General features: G+C 54.2%; 1 protein-coding gene across 1 annotated transcript in view; it reads left to right on the forward strand.

Moving 5' to 3' along the window:
- The window catches only part of LOC137306668 (immunoglobulin superfamily DCC subclass member 3-like), a 36,833-nt gene extending 21,907 nt beyond the window's left edge, over nucleotides 1-14,926 (forward strand). Inside the window, exons 7-15 of the mRNA XM_067976012.1 lie at nucleotides 69-227; nucleotides 2,582-2,750; nucleotides 3,363-3,613; nucleotides 3,992-4,156; nucleotides 7,288-7,476; nucleotides 8,301-8,405; nucleotides 8,792-8,924; nucleotides 10,070-10,208; nucleotides 11,029-14,926. Of these exons, the coding sequence (XP_067832113.1) occupies nucleotides 69-227; nucleotides 2,582-2,750; nucleotides 3,363-3,613; nucleotides 3,992-4,156; nucleotides 7,288-7,476; nucleotides 8,301-8,405; nucleotides 8,792-8,924; nucleotides 10,070-10,208; nucleotides 11,029-11,127 (1,409 nt within the window). The 3' untranslated portion in view covers nucleotides 11,128-14,926. The remainder of the gene's footprint in view (nucleotides 1-68; nucleotides 228-2,581; nucleotides 2,751-3,362; nucleotides 3,614-3,991; nucleotides 4,157-7,287; nucleotides 7,477-8,300; nucleotides 8,406-8,791; nucleotides 8,925-10,069; nucleotides 10,209-11,028) is intronic.
- The last annotated feature ends 1,228 nt before the right edge of the window (nucleotides 14,927-16,154 follow it).

Below are 16,154 nucleotides of genomic sequence, written 5' to 3' on the forward strand. Positions count from 1 at the left end.
TCCTCCCCGCGACCCTGGCTCCCGGCCTCCGTAACTCACTCCCACTTTTCCTCTTCCCATTTCATTAGATGGCCGATCGATTGGAGTGGACGGGATCCAGGTGCTTGGAACCGGGAATCTGATGATCTCTGATGTCACTGTTCATCACTCGGGGGTTTACGTTTGTGCAGCAAATAAACCTGGAACTCGTGTCCGTCGCACGGCACAGGGCCGCCTGGTGGTGCAAGGTGTGTTAGTGTGTAAATCACGACCGGGTGTCGCACGGCACAGGGCTGCCTGGTGGTGCAAGGTGTGTTAGTGTGTAAATCACGACCGGGTGTCGTACGGCACAGGGCCGCCTGGTGGTGCAAGGTGTGTTAGTGTTTAAATCACGACCGGGTGTCGTACGGCACAGGGCCGCCTGGTGGTGCAAGGTGTGTGAGTGTGTAAATCACGACCGGGTGTCGTACGGCACAGGGCCGTCTGGTGGTGCAAGGTGTGTTAGTGTGTAAATCACGACCGGGTGTCGCACGGCACAGGGCCGTCTGGTGGTGCAAGGTGTGTTAGTGTGTAAATCACGACCGGGTGTCGCACAGCACAGGGCCGTCTGGTGGTGCAAGGTGTGTGAGTGTGCAAATCACGATCGGGTGTCGTACGGCACAGGGCCGTCTGGTGGTGCAAGGTGTGTGTGTGTAAATCACGATCGGGTGTCGCACGGCACAGGGCCGTCTGGTGGTGCAAGGTGTGTTACCAAGAGACACAGTCCAGCACCAACACCTCCCGTTTATACGGTGTCTTTAACGTAGTGAAACAACCCAAGGCCCTTCACAGGAGCGTAAATCAGACAAACACTGACACTGAGCCACATCAGGAGATATTGGGACAGGTGACCAAAAGCTTGGTCAAAGAGGGAGGTTTTAAGGAGCGATTTAAAGCAGGAGAGAGAGGCGGAGAGGTTTAGGGAGGGAATTCCAAGTTTAAAGTGGAGTTTAAAGGCAGAGTTTGCTTTCTCAGAGACCCCTCTGCCTCTAGGAGAGCAGGTCAACCCATAATTACTGACCTATTTTCATTTATAAAAATAAACCCCAAAGTATTCTCACGGGCAGCTGTTCGGAGAGCTGGGTGACCTCCCGCACACAAAGTGTTCACTGGACTGTGTCAAAACAGGGTCCCCGAGACAGGTCACGACCTCTGCCCTCCGCACTCTGAACCTGCACAAAAGGGTGTCGAAAGCCTGAGCGATCAGACAAAGCAGATTCTCGACACCACACGATCAGATAATGGGGAGCATGGGCTGGGGGGAAGGGGAGATGGAGGAGGCAAGATTCCCCGTCCCCTATTGTCTGCCCCTTTCCTTTGTCACGCAGGCGGTCTAGAGTGACGGGTTAGAGAATCGAAGGGGCCACGGTGACCAGAGTCGATTGTCAGCTCTGGGTTAAGAGTAATAAATTAACGCTGCCTGTTCAATGCAGCTGAAAGGGGCCGAGAGACCCCCTCCACACACACTGACGTGTGCGTTCAAAGCAATATGATGAAGCACTTTTTAGTAAGGCAAATGCGTCAGAAGCTGCTGCAAGTGTTCGGCCAATTTAATTCTCTACCGTCGTTCTCCAACCTGCAGACTATAACATATGGACCGCTCTCTGGCCCCACTCCCTGCAACCATTAACCTCTCGCTGACCTCTGCTACACAGATGTGGGATACAGATTCCAGCAACGCGCAGACTGATATATGAGATGGAGTCTCGCAGGAGCTCGAGATTTACTAACTTTAATTAAACGTTTTATACACGTTTTAAACTCTGGGTCGACTCTGACACGATGACCCAGTGAGTGAATGCAGCGAGCGGTGTGGGACAGGAGAGGCCCAGATGTTGGGATAAGGAGTAAGATGGTCAGACAGATGTGGGGGTAATCGTAGAATAGTGACAGCACAGGAGGAGGCCATTCGGCAAATTTTTTCCTTTCAAGTACTTATCCAGTTCCCTTTTGAAGGCCAGGATTGAATCTGCCTCCACCACCCCCTCGGGCAGTGCATTCCAGATCCTAACCACTCGCTGGGTAAGAAAGATTTTCCTCATGTAAGGAGTAAGACGGTCAGACAGATGTGGAGGTAAGGAGTAAGATGGTCAGACAGATGTGGAGGTAAGGAGTAAGATGGTCAGACAGATGTTGGGGGATAAGGAGTAAGACGGTCAGACAGATGTTGGAGATGAGTAAGACGGTCAGACAGATGTGGTGGGATAAGGAGTAAGACAGTCAGACAGATGTGGAGATAAGGAGTAAGACGGTCAGACAGATGTTGGGGGATAAGGAGTAAGACGGTCGGACAGATGTGGAGATAAGGAGTAAGACGGTCAGACAGATGAGGTGGGATAAGGAGTAAGACGGTCAGACAGATGTGGAGATAAGGAGTAAGACGGTCAGACAGATGTGGAGATAAGGAGTAAGACGGTCGGACAGATGTTGGAAGGGGTGAGCTGAACAAATTCTAAGTTCTTCTGTTCTTCTCATTCAGAACGTCTCTGTCGTTCGGTGGGGGCTGACCTGTGACCACCCAGCACTACCCCCCGGGTTTAACTGACTCTACTTCTGTCCACAGCTCCTCCCGAGTTTGTCCAGTGGCCGCAGTCGGTCAGCAAACCTGCCGGAAGTACCGCGGTCTTCACCTGCGTGGCCCAGGGTGTCCCAGAGCCACACCTGGTCTGGCTGAAAAACGGCAACATCCTCACCACCCCCAATGAGAACATCAAACTGACCCACAGCAACAGGTAACCACAGCAACCGGTGACCAGAGCGACCGCTGACCAGAGCGACCGCTGACCAGTGACCACAGTGACCGCTGACCAGAGCGACCGCTGACCAGAGCGACCGCTGACCAGAGCGACCGCTGACCAGAGCGACCGGTGACCAGAGCGACCGGTGACCAGAGCGACCGGTGACCAGAGCGACCGGTGGCGGGTCCCGACCCTGAGGGTCAGTGCACTGTCACCTCAGTGAACCTCCCTGTTTAACACCTGATGTGTTCTCGAGGTGCTAACACTCTGATCATGTCTGGCCCACACTGGAGACACGGGGCAGCTTCAATAAGGAACATTGAGAGCGCGATCCCACAAACAGCAGTGTGATGATGACCCAGGTCTTAGGTGTTGGTCTTTATCTGTTAGATTATGTCTATTTGCAGAGGACAGGTACAGGGTCGGACTCGGGCTGTGACGCTCCCTATGGTCTAATAGCCTACGCTCAGCGACTGGGCTGGCACATGAGGACTGGGCAGTAGGGCGAGTGCCCGGTGCCCCCCGGGGTGGGTGGGTGGAATTTATTTAAGATATTGTTGAGCAGGATTTGTCCCAAGTGGCTGTAACTCTGCCTTGTCCTTCCAGCATGCTGATTATAAAGCAGATCACGTCGTCGGACGAGGCCATCTATCAGTGCATCGCTAAAAACAGCGCTGGTACCAACCAGGCCAGTGCCCGTCTGGCCGTGGCACTCTCCCAGGAGCTGCCAGAGCCCCCCGACGACGTGAGGGCAGCGGCAGTTTCCCAGAACGCCATCCGCTTATCCTGGAGGGAGCCGGCACTGTCCGTGACCGAGGAGATTATCGGCTACGTCCTGCACATCCGCAAAGCAGCTGGTAGGTGACCTTTATCCACATTCACCGTCCCTCAGTGACCTCTGCCCCCTGCCCCCTGAAGAGGGTCGTACAGGCCGGAGCATCACTGGGATCGGAACACGTCCCAGGGCCCGAGGTGGGGTCAGGGTCTGGGGGGAGAGGAGGCGGGTCTGGGGGTGGGGGATGATGGGGATTGGGGATGGGGGGAGGTAGGGGAAAAGGGGGGCAGTGGGTCTGGGGGTCTGGTGGGTGGGGGGTGCGGGTCTGGGGCCTTTGTCACACTGACACGGGACGGGCGATGTGAGAAGGGGAGGAGTGTGAGGCCTCAAGTGGCCGATCTGCCCGCTCGGCCTGTTTTATGTCAATTGACCTTGCGTTTTGCGCCTGCTCGATCTCCAGACTCGGAAGGCAAGGAGTTCCAGGAGGCTGTCAGCAAGACAACTTTCCAGCACATTTTCACCAACCTGGATCCTTCCACTGCCTACTCCATGTACATCAAGGCTTACTCACCTCTGGGTGCCAGCCCTCAATCCCAGCTCATCACTGCCACCACGGCAGGGGAAGGTAAGGACTCTCTGAGTCCCACTCAGTGGGAACCTGGTGTTACCGAGCCGTACAGAGCGGGGGGAATTGGAATCTTACATTTCTGTAGCGCCTGTCACCACCTCCGGATGTCCCAAAGCGTTTTACAGCCAATGTGCACACAGCAAGATCCCACAAACAGCAGTGTGATAATGACCAGATCATCTGTTTTCAGTGATGTTTGTTGAGGGATAAATATCGGTCCCAGGACACCGGGGAGAACTCCCCCCTGCTCTTCTTCGAAATAGTGGCCGTGGGATCTTTTACATCCACCTGAGAGGGGCAGACGGGGCCTCGGTTTAACATCTCATCTGAAAGACGGCACCTCCGACAGTGCGGCGCTCCCTCAGTACTGGCACTGGGATTGCCGGCCTGGATTATGGGCTCCAGTCTCTGGAGTGGGCCTCGAACCCACGACCTTCTGGCTTGGAGGCGAGTGTGCTGCTCACTGAGACCTGGCTGACACAAAAATAAACTTGGCACCTCTCTCCCAGCAACCTGTGTTTTTATTACTGCAATTCCTCTTCACTTGTACTTCACTTCCCTGTCACGTTTATAGTGCGGGGCGTGTCATGGCGCGGGGCGTGTCATGGCACAGAGTGTACGGGGCGTGTCGCGGTGCGGGGCGTGTCACGGCGCGGGGCGTGTCATGGCACAGAGTGTACGGGGCGTGTCGCGGTGCGGGGCGTGTCACAGTACGGGGCATGTCGTGGTACGGGGCGTATCACGGCGTGCTCGAGGCTTGTAAATGACCCTGGGGACTTGTTGTACGCACACTTTGCGTTCTTTGTTTCCCACTGAGCCACCGCCATTTTGAGTTAGATTGGTGATTGGGGGGTGGGGACTCTGTCTGGCTCCCTGCTCCTAGGATCATAGGAACAGCTGGAATATAAATGACCAAGCGAGGCCCATCGAGTTCTCCTCCTACCATCCCCATATTCACACGATGCAACGGTAATGGAGTCGTTAATCATTTTTGGTCAGGGACCATAAAGGAGATCTACTCATGAAGGCAGAGGGGATGGCCGAGGTACTAAATGAGCACTTTGCATCTGTCTTTACCAAGGAAGAAGATGCTGCCAGAGTCTCCATAAAAGGAAGATATAGTTGAGATACTGGATGGGCTAAAAATTGATCGAGGTACTAGAAAGGCTAGCTGTACTTAAAGTAGATAAGTCACCCAGTCCGAATGGGATGCATCCTAGGTTGCTGAGGGAAGGGTGGAAATTGCAGAGGCATTGGCCAAAATCTTCCAAACATCCGTAGATACAGTGGGGTGGGGTGGGGGGTGATGCCAGAGGATTGGAGAGTTGCAAATATTACATACTTGTTCAAAAAAGGGTGCAAGGATAAACCCAGCAACTATAGGCCTGTCAGTTTAACCTCGGTGGTGGGGAAACTTTTAGAAACGATAATCCGAGACAGAATTAGCAGTCACTTGGACGAGTGTGGATTGATTAGGGAAAGCCAGCACGGATTTGTTAAAGGCAAATCGTGTTTAACTAACCAGATAGAATTTTTTGATGAGGTAACAGAGAGGATAGATGAGGCCAATGGAGTTGATGTGGTGGTGTGTATGGACTTCCAAAAGGCGTTTGATAAAGTGCCGCATGGTAGGCTTATCGTCATGATTGAAGCCCATGGAATGAAGGGGGCAGCAGCAACATGGATACAGAATTGGCTAAGAGACAAGAAACACAGAGTAGTGGTGGAAGGTTGTTTTTCTGACTGAAGGCAGGTGTACAATGGTGTTCCCCAGGGGTCGATGCTGGGACCACTGCTTTTCTTGATATATATTAATGACTTGGACTTGGGTGTACAGGGCACAATTTCAAAACTTGCAGATGACACAAAACTTGGAAGGGTAGTAAAAAATGAGGAGGATAGTGATGGACTTCAAGAGGATATAGACAGGCTGGTGGCATGGGAGGACACGTGGCAGATGAAATTTAATGCAGAAAAATGCAAAGTGATACATTTCGGTAGGAAGAACGAGGAGAGGCAATATAAAATGGAGGGCATAATTCTAAAAGGAGTACAGGAACAGAGAGTTCTGGGGGTATATGTGCACAATTCGTTAAAGGTGGCAGGGCAGGTTGAGAAAGCGGTTAAAAAGCATACAGGATCCTGGGCTTTATGAATAGAGGCATAGAGTACAAAAGTATGGAAGTCATGATGAACCTTTATAAAACACTGATTCGGCCACAACTGGAGTACTGTGTCCAGTTCTGGGCACCACACTTTAGGAAAGATATGAAGGCCTTAGAGAGGGTGCAGAAAAGATTTACTAGAACGATTCAAGGACGAGGGACTTTAGTTATGTGGATCGGCTGGAGACGCTGGGGTTGTTCTCCTTGGAACAGAGATGGTTAAGAGGAGATTTGATAGAGGTATTCAAAATCACAAAGAGTCTAGACAGAGTAGATAGAGAGAAACTGTTCCCATTGGCAGAAGGGTCAAAAACCAGAGGGCATAGATTTTGGCAAAAGAACCGAAGGTGACATGAGGAAAAACTTTCTTACACAGCGAGTGATTAGGATCTGGATGCACTACCCAAGAGGGTGGTGGAGGCAGATTCAATCATGGCCTTCAAAAGGGAACTGGATAAGTACTTGAAAGGAAAAAATGTGCAGGGCTACAGGGATAGGGTGGGGGAGTGGGACTAGCTGGATTGCTCTTGCAGAGAGCCAGCACGGACTCGATGGGCTGAATGGCCTCCTTCCATGCTGTAACCTTTCTATGATTAGATGATCAGAGCAATCAATCTCTATCAATGAGTCTCCAACTGACCCAAATATGAGGTGAGGAAACCCCCAGTGGGGGAGAGCTTTGGGAATCAGAAGTCTAAAATCACCTGCTCCCCCCCCCCAGCCTCCGACACTTACCCCACACGTCATGTCTGCTCCTGTGACTGACCACTGACCCTTGCTGGAAGGTGCCTGCATGTTGGGTGAGGTTGTGATGCCTTCCATGGTTCACTAACTGTCCAGGCTTGCACCTGACTCGAGCGGCAGCCACAGAACGAGATTCGGGGGGGAGGTGAGGGGCAGCCAACCATCCAGAGAGTCCCAGTAGGTGTGGTTTCTAAATGTTTGGTATTATCACTCCCTCAGTTCCAGAGCCTCTGATCTTCTTCACCCGGGTCTTGAATTCCACAGCGGTTCAGGCGTTTTGGGAGATGCCCCCCGGGCGGGGCCTGATTGGAGGATACAAGCTGTACCACAGGAAGGTGCCAAGCTCTGGGCTGGTGGGACCCCGAGTGCTGCCCAGCTCTGCCACCAGCTTCACCATCACTCTCCTGGGTAAGTTCAGTGCTCAGAGACACTTGATTCTTCGCGAGCTCCCCGCCCCCGGGGGGAGGGGTCGAGACGCGAGCTCCCCGCCCCCGGGGGGGTCGAGACGCGAGCTCCCCGCCCCCGGGGGGGGGGTCGAGACGCGAGCTTGGGTTTTCGAAACCAACGTTGCAGAAAGAACGAAAGAACTTGGATCTCTCTCTCGCCCCTCTCACCACCTCGGGACGTCCCACAGCGTTTTATAGCCAATGAAGGACTTTTTTTTTGAAGTGTAGTCACTGTTGTAATGTGGAAAACGCGGCAGCCAATTTGTGCACAGCGAGATCCCACAAACAGCAATGTGATAATGACCAGATTGTCTGTTTTTAGTGATGTTGGTTGAGGGATAAATATTGGCCCCAGGACACCGGGGAGAACTCCCCCTGCTCTTCTTCAAATAGTACCATGGGATTGTTTACATCCATCTAAGGGAGCAGACGGGGCCTCGGTTTAACGTCTCATCCGAAAGTCAGCACCTCCGACAATGCAGCGCTCCCTCGGTACTTCAGGGAGTGTCGGTCTGGACTATGTGCTTTGAGTCTCTGGAGTGGGGCTCAAGCCTATGACTTTCTGACTCGGGCGAGAGTGTTGCCCAGTTGGCCACGGCCGACACCATTAACAAGCTGAGGATGTAGGGAGGGGAGAGATCAGATACAGTCTATCTCAGACGCTGCCCGACCTGCTGAGCGTTTCCAGCATTTTCTGTTTTGATTTCAGATTCCCGCAGTGTTTTGTCTTGCTTTATTTAAACCCCGGTTGGACCTTTGCTGATTTCTGTTTCTGCTCGTTTTCAGAACCGTCAGCTCTGTACGAGATCAAAATGCTGGCGTTCAATCAGCACGGAGACGGGAACAGTACTGGGCGATTCGTGTCTCTGAGGGACACCACCGAGAAACCAGGCATGGCTGACTCTCAATCTGTCTCTGTCCATTAGTCTGGACCCGTCTGTGCGCGTGTGTGGCTCTGTCCGTCTGTGTGTGTGTCTCTGTCTGTGAGTGACCGTCTGTTTGTCTGGACCCTTCTGTGTCTGTCTGGACTCATTGTACATTTCTATCTGTCTGTCTTTGTACGTCTGTTTCTGTGTATCTGTATCTCAATATGTATCTGTGTGTCTGACTCTGTCTATATTTACCACCCACACTAATACCTGTCTGTGGGTCTGTGTTCACCTGTCTGTGTGTGTGTAGCGCTGTCTCTGTCCCTGTGTGTACACCTCTCTGTGTGTATTGCTATCTCTGTGTGTCTGACTGACCACACTCACTAATACCTGTGTCGTTCCTCACAGCTCATCGGGACGCCGCCTGCGACTGTAAAAAGTCAACTGAGAGCCCCCTGAGTGGGATTGTGGTCGGGGTTCACATCGGAATGGCCTGTATCATTTTCTGCGTTCTCTTCCTCATGCTTGGATACCGCAGGAGGTACTCGTTATACGGGGGGGGGGTCCACAGGGGGAGGGGAGAGGGGGGATCACAGAGGGAGGGGAGAGGGGGGGTCACAGAGGGAGGGGAGAGGGGGGGTCACAGAGGGAGGGGAGAGGGGGTCACAGTGGGGGGTGGTGGGGGTCACAGTGGGAGGGGTTGTCACAGAGGGAGGGGAGGGGGGGTCACAGAGGGAGGGGAGGGGGGGTCACAGAGGGAGGGGAGAGGGGGGTCACAGAGGGAGGGGTCACAGAGGGAGGGGAGGGGGGTCACAGAGGGAGGGGAGAGGGGGTCACAGTGGGGGCTGGTGGGGGTCACAGTGGGAGGGATTGTCACAGAGGGAGGGGAGAGGGGGGGTCACAGAGGGAGGGGAGGGGGGTCACACGGGAGAGGGGTGTCACAGAGGGAGAGGAGAGGGGGTCAGACACAGAGGAGAGGGGGGTCACACTGGGAGGGGAGAGGGGGGTCACACTGGGAGGGGAGAGGGGGGGTCACACTGGGAGGGGAGAGTGGGGGTCACACTGGGAGGGGAGAGGGGGGGTCACACTGGGAGGGGAGAGGGGGGTTCACACTGGGAGGGGAGAGGGGGGTCACACTGGGAGGGGAGAGGGGGGGTCACACTGGGAGGGGAGAGGGGGGTTCACACTGGGAGGGGAGAGGGGGGTCACACTGGGAGGGGAGAGGTGGGGTCACACTGGGAGGAGAGAGGAGGTCAGACACAGAGGAGAGGGGATCACACAGGTTGGAGAGAGGGGTCACGGCACATTCCTGGGCTCCTCCTACAAATCTTTATTGCTATTCCTGTGCTCAGAACACATACCATTTCAGTCACATAATGTCAGGCAGGTACAGCACGGGTTAGATACAGAGTAAAGCTCCCTCTACACTGTCCCATCAAACACTCCCAGGGCAGGTACAGGGTTAGATACAGAGTAAAGCTCCCTCTACACTGTCCCATCAAACACTCCCAGGGCAGGTACAGGGTTAGATACAGAGTAAAGCTCCCTCTACACTGTCCCATCAAACACTCCCTGGGCAGGTACAGGGTTAGATAGAGAGTAATGCTCCCTCTACACTGGGTGCTGGGTTCACTCTGTTTGATGTTTTTTGATGGGATGCTCACTCTCTCTCCCCGTGTTTTCCAGTCTGTTTGGGTGTAAGGGCATCAAGGAGAGTTGGACGGTCCCACAGGCCGGACACAGCATGGTTCAGGAGGGGCAGAACGGCCACCTGGAGGCAGAGAGAAAGGACGGAGCGGGGAAGGCGATTGAGATGACCGAGCTGGTCAGTGCGGTGAGACCTGACTTCATACTAATACTGTCTTCATTTTGGAAAGGGCCATCAGTGACCTGAAACCAGTGGGCACGGTCACCCCGGCAACCACTGGGCACAGGGTCACCCCGGCAACCACTGGGCACGGTCACCCCGGCAACCACTGGGCACAGGGTCACCCCGGCAACCACTGGGCACGGTCACCCCGGCAACCACTGGGCACGGTCACCCCGGCAACCACTGGGCACAGGGTCACCCCGGCAACCACTGGGCACAGGGTCACCCCGGCAACCACTGGGCACAGGGTCACCCCGGCAACCACTGGGCACAGGGTCACCCCGGCAACCACTGGGCACAGGGTCACCCCAGCAACCAGCGGGCACGGTCACCCCGGCAACCACTGGGCACGGTCACCCCGGCAACTACCGGGCACAGGGTCACCCCGGCAACCAGCGGGCACAGGGTCACCCCGGCAACCAGCGGGCACAGGGTCACCCTGGCAACCAGCGGGCACAGGGTCACCCCGGCAACCAGCAGGCACAGGGTCACCCCGGCAACCAGCGGGCACAGGGTCACCCCGGCAACCAGTGGGCACAGTCACCCCGGCAACCAGTGGGCACAGTCACCCCGGCAACCACTGGGCACAGGGTCACCCCAGCAACCACTGGGCACAGTCACCCCGGCAACCACTGGGCACAGGGTCACCCCAGCAACCACTGGGCACGGTCACCCCGGCAACCAGTGGGCACGGTCACCCCGAGAACAAACCCATTGAACATTCTGTTTTCTGCCCACAGCCCTGATGCTCCTCTCACCCTTTCCTTTGTTTCAGAACGGAGAGGCTCCTTCGGAGGACAGTGGAGACCCAGTCCAACCCTCGACACAGCTCCAGGTGGTGATCGAGCAGCCCCCGACAGCCCAGAACCCCTGAGCCCCTCCAGCAGAGATTCTCCTGTTTCACATTTTGTTTTTTTTTGTTTCCTTTGAGCCAAAGGTCTGACGTGGGCTTTAACCAGGCTTTAAATCGGCTTTAACCAGTCTTTAAACCTGCTTTAACCAGGCTTTAAACCGGCTTTAAACCTGCTTTAACCAGGCTTTAAATCTGCTTTAACCAGGCTTTAAACCGGCTTCAACCAGGCTTTAAACCTGCTTCAACCAAGCTTTAAACCGGCTTCAATCTGCTTTAACCAGCTTTAAACCGGATTTAACCAGGCTTTAAACCAGCTTTAATCAGGCTTTAAACTGGCTTCAACCTGCTTTAACCGAGCTTGGATCCGGCTTGAACCAGGCTTAAAGCCGGATTTTGTAACGCTAACCCGCGCCATTGGGCTCTCCAAAGATTCCTATCTCAACTGACGTGAATGTTCCAAACGTGAGCCATTTTTATAACTCCACATCCACGGCCGCCACTCCGCGGTGACAGACGGCAGCCGAGAGACTGCGACACGAAACTACCTCCGGTGTCCCACGTTGTTTCCCAGTTGTCCCAGCCCCCCACGCGAGGGGGTCGGGGGGACGTTCCTCCGGCTCCAACAACAGAAAGTTAAACAGATTCTGTGGATCCAAATATTTTAAACCAGCTGAAAAGCGTCCAAAGATTTTTTTTTAGAGATTTAGGGACATTGTCATAGAAACTGATTTTATCTTGTTCTGTATCAAATAACTTTGTGCTTCATCCCAGAGATGGTCAGTGACCAGACACTGAGTCCCCAAAACCCTCTGTAGTTCAGACGGTCGGAGGTTTCCCTCTCCTACCCTGGGGAGCTGACTAGTCCTTTCCCCCCCCCCCACCCTGCAATATCCCCCCATTTCGCTCTCCCCAGTATTCTTCCCCCTGTATCCCCCGCCCTCCAGTATTCCCCTGCCCCCCTATATCTCTCTTCCCAATATTCTCCTCTCCCCCCACCCCGTATCCCTCACCCCCTGCTATTCCCACCCTGTTGTTGATGTGCCAGCCTGGATACTGAGTGTTTGATGGGAGGGGAGCGAGAGAGAGAGAGAGAGAGAGACATGTTCCTGGCATCACCGCCAGACCAAAGACGCAGACAAGCCGCCCGACGGGGGATCTCTGCCAATTCCGCTGTGTGATCAAGGATGTCCCGAGTTCTCCTCTCTCCCACCCCACAGAAACACCCCATCAAGTCGGCCTGGCTGAAATCCAGAACTGGTTCAGTGCAGACACTGAGAAAGGTCACAACCCCATTCCGTATCCCAGACCGAACCATCGGAATTCATCGAGTTCTGAGCTGACGGATTCCTGGTTAAAGTTACAATGTCCAGTGGCTTCGTCTCCACTCCCCTTTCCCCTGACTGGGTTCCATGGGCACAAATCTCTCCCTGCTACCTAACGCAAGCGGCTGTTTAGATGTGAGCCCAGGGAGTGTCGCCAGGCCAGTGGGCCAAGGGCGGAGAGGAATCACCAATCCTGTTCTCACCAGACGCCCACTTTCGGGCAGTCGTTGTTGTTGGACAGAGATCGGGAGCAGGGTCCCTGAGCCCAGCTGTAGCCCCTTCTGTTGTCCTGGCTGAGATCAGACCAGGGATGGGCTCATACTAAGCGGCCCCTTTACCTGCCATCACTGACTCTCAGTCTGGATTTCAAAGTGTCAGTAACAAGTCACGATATCAGACCAACAAAAGGGAGGGAGTTTCAGGGAAAGTTCAGGACAGATTTAGAACTTTTTAGCCAGAATTTAAGACTGTCATTGAATGGTGGAACAGGCTTGAGGGGCTGAATGGCCTCCTCCTGTTCCCGTCAGAAATAAAAATTGTCAGCTTGAGACAAGCCGTTACTGGCCTGTGCAAACACAGTCCATCCACCCCTTTCTGGGAGACTCAGTGTCTGTTAGTGGCCTCTAGTGCTGGTGAATTGATGTCTCTTGTAGTGCAGAGAATTATTGATGTAAAAATGATCCAAAAAAGCAGCTGAGTCCTTATCAAAAGCATTTAAAATGTCAATTTCTTAAATAACCAAACGCTGACTAATTGTTCAGTTTGATACCAAAGTTACCACAACTCTTAATAGTTGGTTTGACAAATTATTTCTGTAGGATGGAAGGTGTTTCACCTTGTGTGATGGATTTGTCCGCGAGAGAGATCGGGGGGACAGCTGTTTGTGTAAACGGTCATTACATTCTAACGCAGAACACTGCAAAGCCCCCAACTTCCCCCCACCTCCACCACCAACTCTCCCCAGAACCCACTGAGTTTTTGGGGGTACAGGCACCTCACGTTCCGAGTAGCTGCTTCACGTGGGAGCCTCCTGTCTGCCAACTGGTTGGCTGTGGGTGGGGTTTCACAGGCTGGCCCACATTGTCCTCATCCGGCGTTCCCGGGGGGAAGTCACCTCCCTCCCACTGTGGGCACGTTCCCTCGTGAGCGAGGCAGTGCAGGGAGTTGGGAGCGGTCATCGCCTGGGAGACTGTGTGCATCAACACCACTGGGCCGATCCAGCGTGGACCCGTTTATTTGGCCAACTTGATTAGAGTATTTATGGTGACACCTCTCGGGGCCTCGACCTCCATCACACATGGTTTGCAATATCTTTCCAGCTCCGAGATCCATGGCCCTGTTTCAGGGTCCGTGTGCGCGTGCAGGGGTGTTTACATCTAGTTCAAGATCTCATTTACAACAGGTGTAAACCCTTGATGAAATGTTAAAAGTTTTAGCTTTAATTGAATTGTAATGATCAGAAGTTGCTACTGTTTTGAAGATTTTAGCTTTCCGTTTCTCACAAAAAGATATTTCCTTTTAATTATTCTGACCTAGGATTAGGAAAGAGCGATGGTTTGTGGGGTGGGGTGGGGTTAGTGTGACCAGGACTCATTGTACACATGTCCTATTATCCTCCGCTGCCTTCAGCTTTAATCTCATGATTCAGAGTTAAACCGGTCGAAAGGAAAACTACCTGGAGTTTCAATTGAAAACCGTGACTAGTTCCTGCCGAGGAATCAGCTCATCCTGTGAACCAGTGACCGGGTGGGGAAATCCACTCACAGTGAGCTACACAACACAACATAGGGGATGGGGGCATAAAGGCCAGGCTGACTCCCACAGTCCGTACCCCCCCCCCCACATGGGGCAGAAAGGTGCAATGGGGACTTGCTGACCTTTCCCCTCCCTCGACCTGCTGGTGACCTCTTGGAAACATACCAAGCTGCACTGATGAGCGTTCTCCTTTCTGAAACCAAATCTGTTGCTGGCTTTTAATGCTGGAAATTGTGTCAAGTGTTAGCAGATTAAACACTTGGTATTTGTACACTGAGCACACAGGGTCTCCCAAAGATGTACAAATAATCCAGAAATGTAATTACAATATTCAGCCATTGGGGTGTTATTTTAATGTGTGTTGTGCCAAAAACTATTTTCTAATTATATGTGAGAGGACCGAGCTGTGGAGGTGTGGGTAGGTTAAGGCTCGCCTCTGCCCTGGGCTGTCCAGCAGTGACCCAGCATTCGCTCGCTCTCCGTCCCACTGACTGCTCCCTCACCACAAAACAGTACAGCTTTAAACACTCAGTGGTTTAACACCAAGCCCAACAGGGACTGGAACAAGTTCGAGTCTGGGCCAGGCTCAGTGAAGTCTAGGGTCACATCTAGAGTGGAAGCTGGCACCAATGAAATGAGAAAGGGTTTTTGTGTATTTTTGTAAAAGATGCTTGTTAAATGTTTGAACTTTTTCTCTTTATCAGTCCCTCACGGCCCGGGGATCGGGGTGGTGGTGGGGGGTCGGTCCCTCACGGCCCGGGGATCAGGGTGGGTCGGTCCCTCACGGCCCGGGGTGGTGGGGGGGGTCGGTCCCTCACGGCCCGGGGTGGTGGGGGGGTCGGTCCCTCACGGCCCGGGGTGGTGGGGGGGTCGGTCCCTCACGGCCCGGGGTGGTGGGGGGGTCGGTCCCTCACGGCCCGGGGTGGTGGGGGGGTCGGTCCCTCACGGCCCGGGGTGGTGGGGGGGTCGGTCCCTCACGGCCCGGGGTGGTGGTGGGGGGGGGGGTCGGTCCCTCACGGCCCGGGGTGGTGGTGGGGGGGGGGTCGGTCCCTCACGGCCCGGGGTGGTGGTGGGGGGGGGGGTCGGTCCCTCACGGCCCGGGGATCAGGGTGGGTCGGTCCCTCACGGCCCGGGGTGGTGGGGGGTCGGTCCCTCACGGCCCGGGGATCGGGGCGGGGTCGGTCCCTCAGTCGTTGAGGCCCAGCTCACCTCAGGGGGGCTGCCCACTGCCACCTCGGGTTCCAGTTCCACTGATTTAATGAGCAGCCTGTTTAACAGCAGTCCCTTAGCCTGAGCTCACTCCCAGCGACATTCACTGACCCACTCATTGGTCACTCTCTCCAACCTCATCTCCATGAACAATCCTTGCTTTTTTTTAAAAAAATAAAATTATTTGGAAAAACTGCCAGGTGTTGTACAGATAAATGTCAGTGTCTGATCTGTGAGTCCCTGCAGCTCGGTTCAGTTACAATGTTCTGCTGCTATCAATTAACAGATTCTAAGCTGCTCTCAGCACATTGCACAATATAACATCCCTTGATCTCACCTACTGACGCAGCTTCCCGTCAGACTCGCACCCTCCAGTATGCCTGAGGTTTGCAGGTGGCTGGGTGAAGGCACTATCTTTCCCCCTCCCCCCACAAGCAGTGACTGGTCAGGCCCATCCCCTGAGCTAGGGTAGGTTTGCAAACCCACACCCATGGTCACCAATCCTGGTCACACATCGGGCACCACTGCACTGCCCCCCCATGGTGAATAGCACTGGGCTTCAATGGGATCCTGGCTCGAGTTGAGAGCACACCAGCTGGGTTACTATTTCCATCAAATCTACGAGTCCCCATTAAATTCACCAGGCTCTGCTCCAACCCTGGATAAAGCCCAAATCCAGCTCCTGTATCTGGGAGGCTCCTCGATTCTCGCTCCCCCCCCCTGCAAGACAGGATGCAACTGGCAGATTCTAGATGGGCCCAA

Source organism: Heptranchias perlo, chromosome 44, assembly GCF_035084215.1.
Source record: "Heptranchias perlo isolate sHepPer1 chromosome 44, sHepPer1.hap1, whole genome shotgun sequence".
NCBI lineage: Eukaryota > Metazoa > Chordata > Chondrichthyes > Hexanchiformes > Hexanchidae > Heptranchias > Heptranchias perlo.